Below are 12,812 nucleotides of genomic sequence, written 5' to 3' on the forward strand. Positions count from 1 at the left end.
TTATTCGTTTAGTTTTTATACTCATTCCCTTGTTATACAACTATGCTTTCACAAAATACATTATGTATATGAATTGAAACTAAATTCTCAATATATAAGAAATGAAATTAATAAGAAAAAAAGTATCACTACAATATAATTGTTAATAGTTGTAAGAGAACTATATTTTTTCTGTATGGTTATTATTATATAACATATATTTCATTTGCATTTTTTCTTTTTTATTTTACATTTTTAAAATAAAGATAACGAATATACTACAATTTGCAAAAAAAAACTATTCTTTAATTTTGATTAATATGTGAACATTTGTGTATATAAAGGGCTCTATAACATTGTAATTAACTTTTTATTATGATTTATTATTACCATATGGTGAGTTTTTACAAGAATTGATACTTTTAGAATAGTACATAATTCTTAATATAAATATGAAAAAGATACATCGTTAATATATACGTTCTATAGTTTGTGAATATTACATGTATTATAAATATTTCAATGGTTTAGGTTTTATATAGGTGTTCGTTATTGAGTTATTTTGAAATATTTATATTAACCCTATAATTATACAATCTAACTTCCATTCTTAATAGTAATTATTGTGAATATATATTGAGTATAAAATTTCAAAATAGTTTTTGTCGTAAAATATACAATTACTAGTTACTAAAAGAGACTTATAATTAATTATTTAAATTTGAATAATTATAAGTATTTATATGCATAAAGTTATTAGAATCATAATTTAAAAAAAAAATAGTTATTTATTTTTTACGTAATAACAATTAAACCTCTCTTATGTAGATACTATATACTACGTAATAAGCATATGAAAATTGAAGGTCTCTTTTTATTTTATATATGTAATAATTTTTTAGATTATTGGTATAATAAAATATTACTATTTTTTTGTTCTTCTTATTATATAAATATTTCTTCTAAATATATATATTTAATTAAAAATAAAATGAAAACTGTGTTAATAATTTTGAAAATGTTTATTTAGAAATTGTATGTATTAATTTAATTAAAAATATAATTTTCAAAACTCATTTTACAATAATAACAAATTAGTACTTTCTGTCCTTTAAAACATATATTATTATTTAATAGATTAAGCAGTATTTTATACGTTAGATCATTTAAATATATTATGGAAATGAAAGGATATATATAGTATATGTTGAAAATAAAGGAATACAATAAATGTTAGAGCAGAAAAGTTGTATAAAATATTATTATTTTTTTATATTATTACCATTAGCATATTATTGCAATAATATTTTTTAAAATATAATATTTATAAAATTTGAATTATTAATGAAAAAAAAGGATATAAATTAGATATCGCATCTTAGTCGTATAGAATAATGGTTAATATATAATCTATATTTTGTATTATTTGAATATTTATAAATATTAAGATATTCATTTATCCTTTATATTATGAAATACAATAAAAATAAAATTATTTAATTTCTGTATTATATTAAAAAGTTAAATTGTATATTTTGAGTATTTATGAATAAATACAAATTTTGTTAAAATTAACTTTTATACATAACATTAAAATAAAAATTATATAATATATTTTTAATGTTTCTATTCTTTATATCTATTGAATAAAACATTTTAATTATATATATGTTATATTATGTTTTTATAACTAAATAAAAAATTAATACAAAAAATATATTATTATTTATAATTAAAAAAATATTATCATATTGTTGTATCCTATCTTATAGAACATAGTACAATTTTAAAATTATATATCATGGAACATAAAATTAAGTCCATCTGTTTTATGAAAATTGGGTTGCTTATCCTTTTAACTTGGATATATCATTTTTACAATGAAGAGGTATGATATTATTATTTAAAACATTTGTGTTTTTTATTTAACAGGTTTTTATTTTCATCAACTCGAATTTCGAGAATGTGGTTATTTAATCGTTAAAATAATAAATATTTCCTATTTTATTAGAGCACATTTCATATATTGTATGGACAGAAAAAATATGATATAAAATTATATTTAAGTAATTTTAGAATATTAAGAGGATGTGATGAAAAAAATAATTCAAATATTGTAGAGCCAGAACAACAGATACATAAAGATGAAGAAAATGATGGAAAAGCTATGTCTAACAACAGAAGGAAAAACAAACAAACAAACATACAATCAAAAAGAAATTCATTATATGAAGAATTCAATAAAAAATATAAAATGCAAAAAAAGTTAATATATGGAAAGAAAAAATTATCTCGTTTTGAAAGAAAATTTTTCAAGCAACTTGATTACTTAGATTTTATTATAAAAAAAAAACCGTTATTAAGAAATAAGGCATACCGAAAATTAGTATGTAAAACGTTTGGACACAAAATGTTTTTACTTACTTTAGTACTCTCGTTGGTATTATTAGCATCATTAGGAGGTACAATTGGTGGTTTTTGTGGTCAAACTGTGGATATTAAAATTGATACACCAGGTTCAGGTGTTTTAAAAAAATTAGAAACTCATTATGTTATACCATTTCTTGTATTTTTGGGAATATTAATTGTCATATTGATAATATATTTAGCTTTTACTTATATGAAGTTTAGAAAACATAAAAGAATTTTGAAAACTAAATGTTAGAATGGATAAAAAAAATGTTATTATTTATGTAGAGTACCTAGTAATCTGAATAAAAATATGTATTATAATTAGTTATATGTTCAATAAAGATATGCATAATTGCCTAAATTACATGTATGTACATATGCTAACTAGAACTTTTGATACTCAAAAGTAAATAGATGCTTTATTAGTATATTTGTTATTTTGAATATATCAGTGTTTCACAATATGTTTTTAAAGTATTTCTTCTGTTATATTAAGTATTACAGCGTGATATTTATATTTATGGATTAAAATAGATACTGATAAATGGTATATGGATGTGAGATAAAATTAATTTATTATGGAATAATCATGCAATTTTATTGATGTATGATAATTTGTGCTTGAAATAAAACTTGTTCGTTTCAATTTTTTATGTTGCTCTAGTACAAATTTATTAATTTTTTAAATAACATTAATAAGATCATTGTTAGTTTTGAAATAAGGATGAATGTATATAGTTCTTTATTTAATAGAATGAAGTGAAGATATATTGTTGCATTAATATGTATATATATATTTATTTCTTACTTATAAATAAGCATAAAATTTATTCTATAAAATACTTTTTATAACAAACACAAAATTATAATATTTATTGTAAATATATTTTTTATAAATGAATAGTTCTATATGTTTTAAAAGATAAAATATGCATATATCATAAAACAAGATCTTTATTAAATTCTGGTTTTATGTAACTTTAATAATTACAGAATTCTAAATCTTCACAATTAGATGAAGAGTTAAAAACATTTTTTAACTTATTGTTGTGTCCATGTGTGTATTTATTTCATTTTTGCAAAATTATTTAAATATGTATTATAAAAAATATTTAAAAATAAACATACTATAAATTGTTTTTATAACTTATGATAATAAAGAACGGAAATAAAAAATTAATTTTTATTAATTATTGTTGCATATGTTAAAATTCTTTTTTTTTTTTTTCTTCTTTTTATATTACTAAAAGAATATATATATATATATATATATATATGTATATTTAAATAAAAAACAATTATTTCCTTAAAAATAAAGAAGCTTAACTAGTTATTTTAGTATAAATTATGTATAATTAAAAATTTTTAAATTGAAAAATTATATTATAAAAATAAAGGAACAGTGACTATTTATCTTTGAAATATATTTTTTTTTAAGTTTCTACATCATACATATTTTATTTTTAAATTATAATGTGGACAATAAAATTTTAAATACGTTTATGTATTAACTAATGAAAGTGGTATAAATTTTATATACTAAAATTTGTAAGGAATGCAGTTTTCTTTATTTATTATTACTATTATTAAAATTATTAATATGTTTTATGCATAAACATTTTTCCAAAATACTATGCTTATAAAATTAGTATAATTAATAGAAAAAAATTATTAAAATAGATAATAATTCACTTTTTCTATAGAAGAAGGCATTATTTATATTCTCTATATTCTATATTGTGCAAATATTAAATATATTTAAATATTAAGAAATCATATAATTTTTTTTTACTTTAAAAATATATAATAAAAAAATTATTTTATTACTTTGATATATTAAATAGTAATTTATACATTTCTAATATGTACAAATGAATACAAATTATATTATGCTAATTAATATTAAATTTATAAAAATAACATTAAAATAATAATTATATAATGTTGTTTTAAAGCTACTTTTCTTTGTTTATATAGCAAAAAATATTATAGTTATATAAACTTTACTATGTATTTACAAAAAAATAGAAAAGAAATTAAATGAATAATTATCGTACATTTAACATAAAAAAAATACTACATTATTGTTAATTTGTCTTTACTGAACTTATTACAAAATTAAATTTCTATAAGATGAAACAAAAAATTATGTTTCTCATATTTTTTAATATTTCTGGGTTTATTTTTTTTTTATCTTGTATAGTCATTTTAACAATGAAGCTGTATGATAATGTTATATAGATATATCTTCACTTTTCATAATTTTTACGTGTTATTTTTATTATTACTGCTCTTCAGGATTACTTTATATCATATATTAAATAATATATATTTAAGTTCTTTTTTTTAGAATACGTTTATCAAATATTTAGATGAGAACTATAATAATAGTAGAAAAATAGATAAAAAAAATTATAGATTACTGGCAAAATATAAACAGTATAAGAATCAAAACGATGCAGGTTTAAATGAAAATATACAAAATAAATGGGAGCACCAAGCAAAAAATATATATAATAATAAAAAATGGGGAAAGGGAAAGAACAAACAGTCTAATAGAAGTTTATTAAATAAGGTACAATACTACACAGAATATATAGATTACAATAATGTAATGTTTGATGGAAAACATTTTATTTTGAAAAAAATAGATAAAAAAAAAGATTATGATGATTATGTCGAAAAAAAAAAGAATATGTGATATATCTTTAGAAAAATTAAAATTTAGAAATTATGGTTATGTCGTTGCTATATTTATTATTATTTCCTTCTTTGGAATAGGAATACCAGTATTATCAGGGATGAACTCTTTAGATACAGTATTGGAATCTATTACTGAGTTTGGGTTATTTAAATATTTTAAAAATGTTATAAGTGGATTGTCAGACTCATACAAATACTGTCTTTTAGGAATAACATTAAGCACAATTATCATTACTTTATCGATTATAGTTGTAAAGGCAATTTGTAAGATCTTAATAAATAATGAAAAATATATAAAATTTAGGTTAATGAATGACTAATATGAATAATTAAAGGCATATATACTTCTGCAAGGAATTCTTTAATATGAATTATTAGCTATAATATTTTTAATGATAAACTTAATAAGAATATATATTATGTGTAAAATATTATAAATATACATATATATAATTATTATATTCCAGAGAACAATAAAATATTATATTCTTTTTTTTTTTTTTGTGTATTGAAAATTCTAATGTTTCTAAATTTGTATTTCAAGTTATATTCTTAATTAACTAAATGTCATAAAATAAATATATGTTTGTATATTTATATATATATCTATGAAATATACATATTTATGTTTTAAAATAATTATACAATAACATAGTTCACATTATTATATAAAAACATTATAACTTATATTTGTAATAAAACGATATATATTATATATCATAACATATTGTAACCTAAAATTATAACATGTTTATTTTATTAGGTAATAGTATTAGTTTTTAATTAAAAAAATATTTGTCCTTTATTGTATTGAATGAAACAACGTGCATATACTTCGTTTCATTGGTAATTATACATGTATTTTTTTTAATTTAGGAAAAAATAATATCTATTTTGCAAGATATATTTTATGTAAAATGTGTCATAAAACATAAATATTGTAAAAGTAATTTATATATACATTCATCTTTTTTTTCATAATATATATATGAAATTATAAATATACAATGAATTAGTATACTTTTCAATTATATATTAATTATAGTTGAATACTAACTTGGATGTTCTAAATCATCACAAATATGTGATGTTATTAAACGAATTTTTATATAATATTTGCACTTAATTGTAGTGGTTCCTCAATATTTCACAAATTATTTGAATATTTATTCTACTTAAACAATATATATGAATAATCTATGTATTATATTTTTTTCCATATTATTAAATGATTAAAATAATGGAAGAATATTAAGAAAATATTAATAATTATTTCTTGAATTTTTTTTCTAAATATTGTTTATTTGGGATTAAGTAATGGAAAGTTTATATATCACATTTAAATGTGGTATAGGCTATTAATTTCGTATTTCACTAATAATTACATTATATATAATGAATAATTTAATTAATGGACTTTGACACAATTATCCATTTGACAATAAAAAAAGACTTATTTTATTAATAATATATATCACTTATTTTATTTTTCTATGTAATATTAAAAAATATATTTTTTAATAAGTATTTGAATTATATAACTTTATGATATTATTATAATGCAGTTTGGGAACTTATTATAATAACTACCAAACAAAAATATTTACTAAAAAGAATTACGAGAATTATTTAAGTGTTATTGTGAATTCAATTATTTTTAATATGTTTTAATTTTTTATTAATTTTTATATACTAAATTTTTTTAGTTCCTAATAATATATATTCAATAAATTTGCTAATTAATAACTATCTTGAAATAATTTCCTTTTGTTACTTTTAATTTCGTTTATTTTATAGTATATTATTTGCTAATTCGGTTATAATAATATGTAAATATATTAAAAAATATAACTATTATTTGGATAAATATTTAATGAAATATTTATGGATGTTTATGATCGGCTAAATATTTCTTGTAATGTATTGAAAAGAAAAATATGTTATATTACGTATATTATAGAGAATGAAAAGTTAATACATCCTATACACTGGTGATAAATTTTATGTTTTACATATATATATTATATATCTAATCAAATTATTTTATACTCAGACAGTTATTAATTATATAATGGAAGTTTTATTATTATTCTTAAATTATGTAAATTTATATATTAAACATATATTGAGGAAGTCAAAATTGTTAAACATCTAGCAAAATAAGATAGAAAACATATATTCTTATGTGGGAATAGAATAATATATAAATATAATATATATACTAAAAGCTTTTATATCCTTAAATTGTAATGTTAGTTTTTCCTTTATCTATTCAACTGACTAACAGAATATGATAATAATTTTATGTACACTTTTACTTAATTATCAAGGAAAAAAAATTAACAGTAAATATTGTATTTGATTGTTCTCAACATATCAAATATATATACAAAAGAAGTTTATACAAACCAATAATGTATATTAAAGTGGGAAAGGAACTCAATGATGTGGTAAATGAGCTCCTTTAATATATTACACGCTTTTTAGTAATATAATTTTTAAATGAAGCCCGTTTTCACATTAAAGTAATAAATTCTTTTTATTATTTACTATTTATTTACTTTTCTAATAAAAAGGATAATTCATTAAACCGCTTCTACTGTATATGCATTTATGCCTTTATACCTATGTTATGTAACATATGAGCTATTAGGGAGGTTATGAAACAGAGTACACGTAATATATAACAATATAAGGACAAGATATTAATTACTATTACATCTACTCTAAATTAAGAAAAGTAGTTTTATATGATAAGAATTTTATATACCTTTAATAATCCATAAAAATGCAGTATACATTAAAATTTTGTTAACATATAATTTCTTTGTCGTTTAAAATATTACATTACTTATAAAAAGAATATATATATGTTTTGTATTTTTTCAAGTTATGTTTGAATGACATTCCATATAATTTCATACAAATAATACTTTAGTTCATTATCTATAAAAAAAGCTATTATTTTAATTGTTTTGTAAAAGTATATTATAGCAATTTCCATGTCAATTATATCTCAGTATATATATATAAGCTAAATATAAAAATAATGTAAAAATATTTAAAATATATTGTTTTTTCATTTAATATGTTATTTTTCAAAAAAAACGATAAACAATAAAAGTATATATTTTTAAGAGTATCTCAAGTTTCGAAAATATATTAAATTTGAGAATTTTTTGAGACGTATTATTATCTTATTGTTATAATGAATTATTCTTCAATGTACAAAATACATGTTATTATTACTAATTATATACATAGTTTTAAAAATAAATCATCAATATTTCTAAAATTATTCAAAAAAACAAAATATTCTTATAATTTTTATGAAGAACTTCCAGTTAATAAGAAAATTTTTTAATTAAATATTATTTAATTAATTTGGTGAACATCACATATTATATAATATAACATATTTAATGTAATTAACAAAAATAAATGAGTATTATAAAAATAAAAATATATATATAAATTACTATATAATGAATATGATTGTAAATTACTAAAAGGCATAATTTATGAAATACAAAGCATGAATATTCCTGTAAGATAAAATAAATAATCTTACAAAATAAGAAATAAAAATTAAAAAATAATTTAAGAAAAATATATAACTCTCAAAATGATTAAAAAAAATTATTAAAGTTATATTTTGTTTATTGTAATATCATTAGTTCTTTAAGATTTCATAAGTGACAAAACAGGACCACTAAATTAACATAATTATTAAGGTCTATATTTGAATAAAACGTTTAATATAAAAAATAAATAACACAATTAAAAATTGAGGTGTAAAATCCTTTAAGAATAATATATAATATAATTTTTTTTTTTTCATGAAAAAATTAATTATTAAATATTCGTATATTTCTTTCATTGCAGCTTTATTAAGAAAATGTAAATTTATAAGTATCTAAAATTTTTTTGAAACAAATTATAAAAATATGAACAAAATAAAACTTTATATTTATATAGTAAAATAAAAATTCATATTCATAAGTACAATAAGAAGAAAAAATATAATATTAAAACAATATATTTCTTTTCTGTTATAAATAATAAAGAATAAAGTGTAAAATGCCCGAAATATATATATATATATATATATATATATATGAGTTTTAATAAATTTCTAATCCGTAATATTTTATTTGTAGCATGATAATAGTGTTATGAATAAAGTACAATATTTTATAGTACAATATTTAAAAAACCTTACTGTAGTAATTACATATATCAAGAAACATAAAAAAATATTCGTTAATATTTTCTTAAATTATTGATATAATACTTTATGCTTTATTTCATTTACAATTAGAAAAGAAAACACATAATAGAAATATTAAAGTATATCTATAAATTTTGAAACAAAAAAAATATTAACTTTCAACATTATTTTAGTTCCTATGAATAATTAAATATATATTGTAATTATATTTTCCAAAATTAGTATATATATATATGTATATATTCATTAATTGCATTCCAGTTAAATTAGAAGTAACATATTTATCACATTAGAAAAATAAAAATATTTTTATCTTATTTCTAAGGAAATTAATATTTTAATATTTTTGTTAAATGTTTGTTTAAAAAATAATTTATGAGACGGTTTTATATATATATAAATACATTGATGACTAAAAAACTTTTCTCTGTGTGAGCTGTGATATGGTATAAAAAGTAATCATTTCAGATATGACATAAAGTGGCATTAACGTAGAACATTTTTTATTAATATTATACAGGTTATCTAATAATTCATGGATTTATTATAAAAATAAATATATGAAATTATTTTTATTGTGTTAAAAAAAATTTTTTTTATTGTAACATTTTCACATATTTGTAATATTCTTTTATTTACTTATTATTGTTTTTTCAAAATATACCTGCTTTATAACAGTAATGAAGGTATTTGCTATATATTTTTCACAATACGATAAAACATACAGTATTAATAAAAATATATTTGACATTAAAGTAATAATAACTATAAAATAAAGAATATTTTGTAATTTTATGAAGTAACCATATTAAAATATATAAATAATTAAAACTGAAAAAGTTCTTAATATGAATGTATCACTTGGTATTACAATTTTTAACAATAAATAATAAAAATTCTATTTTTTATTAAAGAAAATGTGATAATAAGAAATTATTATATATATATATTATATATTTTTACCATACTAAATTTCTTTCTTTTTACTATTTACTATTATTGAGCATCAGTGTTAAATTTATCTATGTTATAATTAAAAATATTTATGTAATAAATAAAATATACTTATAATTTATTCAAAATATGAAAATTATTGTTATTTTTAGCCAAGAAATATGTAAATAGTTGTAAATACTAATAAAAAAAAGTATACATAATGCAGAATTTTCAAATATATTTTATTATTTTATCATACAAACTTATATATATATGGTCTTAATTGTTTAATCTAGTAAATATATGATATATCTTAAAGGAAATAATAAAAATGGAAAAAGAATTTCATGTATAATTTCATTTTTAATATAAATAATAATTTTTGTTAGTTAGTATACATATCATTTTGCATAAAGAACATGAGAATATTAATTCTTTATAATAATTCCTAAGTATTATATAATTAATTGTATATATTCAATTTACAGAATGACATTTTAAAACAGTTACCTTCGTATGCGTTATATAATAAATTTAATTCTGAGATTAAGGAGGTAAAATATAACAACGCTTGTAAAATACTTGATTCAGTAACAAGTGAATACAAGGATAATTGTATTAATCTTTGTAAAAAAGTTGCAAGAAATTTAGAGAATTTACCTAAAAAGGATAAGTCATGGAGTTATGAAAACCGTTGTTCACATTATAAATACTGGTTATATGAAGAAATAAGAAAATTTTTTAAAGATGATGCGAAACCAAATGATGTGGAAGTAGTTATTAAAGAATTTCTTAGAGTTCAACCCCTTCTTACCACAGATTATGAAATATTAAATTGTGATTATAAATTTTCACAAAAAAACTTACAGGAATTGGAAACTAAAATCGAGGAGAAATATATGTTTGATTACTTTACAAATTATGAACATATTAAAGCTAAAGAAACTTGTGTTAATGTGGAAATTGAAAAATATAAAAAATATCTTAATTTTATTCTTCAATTATACAATAGAAAAAAAGGGGTATGTTGTGTGGGAAAAATATCGAAATGTCCAAACTACTTGTTAAATTGTGATAATGAATTTAATCCAAGTAAACTCTTATCTAAATTAGGATCCTCATATGACGGAAATTGTAATGGACTAAAAAGTTTTACAGAAAATAAAACCTCTGAAAAAGAATTAGAATCAAGCGATTTCGAACCAGATTTTTTGGAGACATTTCATTTCACTAATTGTAATATTAATAATATTAGCCCCAATTTACAATGTGCTTTTATACAAGCATCTGGCATGACGCGCAGAAATCAGAGTTCAGTTGGAAGCAGTGAACAGGGAAATGATGATAAATTATCTTTAGAAAATAAAGAATTTGAATCCAGGATAAAATCGGAAGCGTTAGTTCAACATGAAGAAATTAGAAAGAGAGTAGGATTTGAAGATCAAGATAAAAAAAATTTATTGCCACTTCGCAAAAAAGGCACAGATGTTGATCTTAGATGGAAACTAGGAAAAGATGGAACATTACATTGTCCTGCAGAAAAATCAGGGGAAGATACATCAGGACTTTGTAAGTATATAGAACAATTGGTTGGAAAAGGTATTCTTGTAAAAATAAAGAATACTGGGGGTTATCGGCTAGCGGAGGGAAAGTCATGGCCTACAAGTGAACTTAAAATATATGTTAAAAAAGAAAGCCAAAGACAATCCATGGAAATGAACACACAAAAATATATTATATCAGAGTTAGAAAATGTTTTAAAGGCTAATCAAGAAGGAAGCTCTGTTACTAAAAAATATAATGGAAAAGCATTTCTCGGAAAGGAAGAAGAAACTAATATTTTACAAAACACTTTTTTCCGTGTTGTCACTGTAACTGTTTTGGTAATGGGACTAATTTCTGTTTTTTTCCTATATTTTAAGGTAAATATCTAATTACGTCGGATATTATGAATACGTTGTACGTTTGCATTTATAATGCGAGTTACATAAAATGATATAATTGTAAAATAATTATATATGTATATGTTTTACATCTTTCATTTTTTCATTAGTTTACTCCATTTGGAACATATCTAGGTAAAACTAGAAAAAGGAAAAAAAGATATAGGACTAATTTTTCTGAATTAAGTACACAAAGACTACCAAGGAGATTCATAAAACGTACATATAGGAATTCTGAAAGGAGGAGATTTAGTGTAGTAAATGTAGAACCACGAAATTCATTTCATTAATGTTATACAGGCTATCAAATAACTTAGTTTAAGGATATTAAAAAGTATATAAAATTGAGCTAAATATACGTTCCCATTAAATAGATATAATTAAAAAATAAAATAAGAAAAAGGGCTGTATAGTAAAAATATATTACTTTTTGTTTTTAACTTTATATATTTATTTGTATGTATTTTTTTTTATATTTTTTAATAATATTATTAATTGAATTTATTTATAATACTTTTTTTTTATTAAATTATAATAATTTTGGAAAATATTATTATTATTTCTAATATATAAAAAAATATATTTATTTTCACGTTTAGTATAATTTA

At 18.7% G+C, this 12,812-nt stretch overlaps 2 protein-coding genes and 1 pseudogene across 3 annotated transcripts; all 3 read left to right on the forward strand.

Moving 5' to 3' along the window:
- Positions 1-1,780: 1,780 nt before the first annotated feature.
- PmUG01_00062200 (Plasmodium exported protein, unknown function) lies at positions 1,781-2,644 on the forward strand (the record flags this gene model as incomplete). The annotated part of the gene is made up of 2 exons (XM_029005133.1): positions 1,781-1,867; positions 1,991-2,644. 2 exons carry the CDS (start codon positions 1,781-1,783, stop codon positions 2,642-2,644), a joined length of 741 nt encoding a protein of 246 aa, XP_028859130.1.
- A 1,880-nt stretch (positions 2,645-4,524) lies between these two features.
- Positions 4,525-5,414, forward strand: PmUG01_00062300 (annotated as a pseudogene). The gene is given in 3 exon segments: positions 4,525-4,623; positions 4,742-5,083; positions 5,097-5,414. Coding segments are annotated over 3 exon segments (759 nt in total).
- A 4,591-nt stretch (positions 5,415-10,005) lies between these two features.
- Positions 10,006-12,494, forward strand: PmUG01_00062400 (PIR protein; the record flags this gene model as incomplete). The annotated part of the gene is made up of 3 exons (XM_029005144.1): positions 10,006-10,080; positions 10,750-12,144; positions 12,315-12,494. The coding sequence occupies 3 exons, from the start codon at positions 10,006-10,008 to the stop codon at positions 12,492-12,494; spliced, it is 1,650 nt and encodes a 549-aa protein (XP_028859131.1).
- Between the last annotated feature and the right edge of the window lie 318 nt (positions 12,495-12,812).

The sequence above is a fragment of the Plasmodium malariae genome (genome assembly GCF_900090045.1).
Source record: "Plasmodium malariae genome assembly, contig: PmUG01_00_37, whole genome shotgun sequence".
NCBI lineage: Eukaryota > Apicomplexa > Aconoidasida > Haemosporida > Plasmodiidae > Plasmodium > Plasmodium malariae.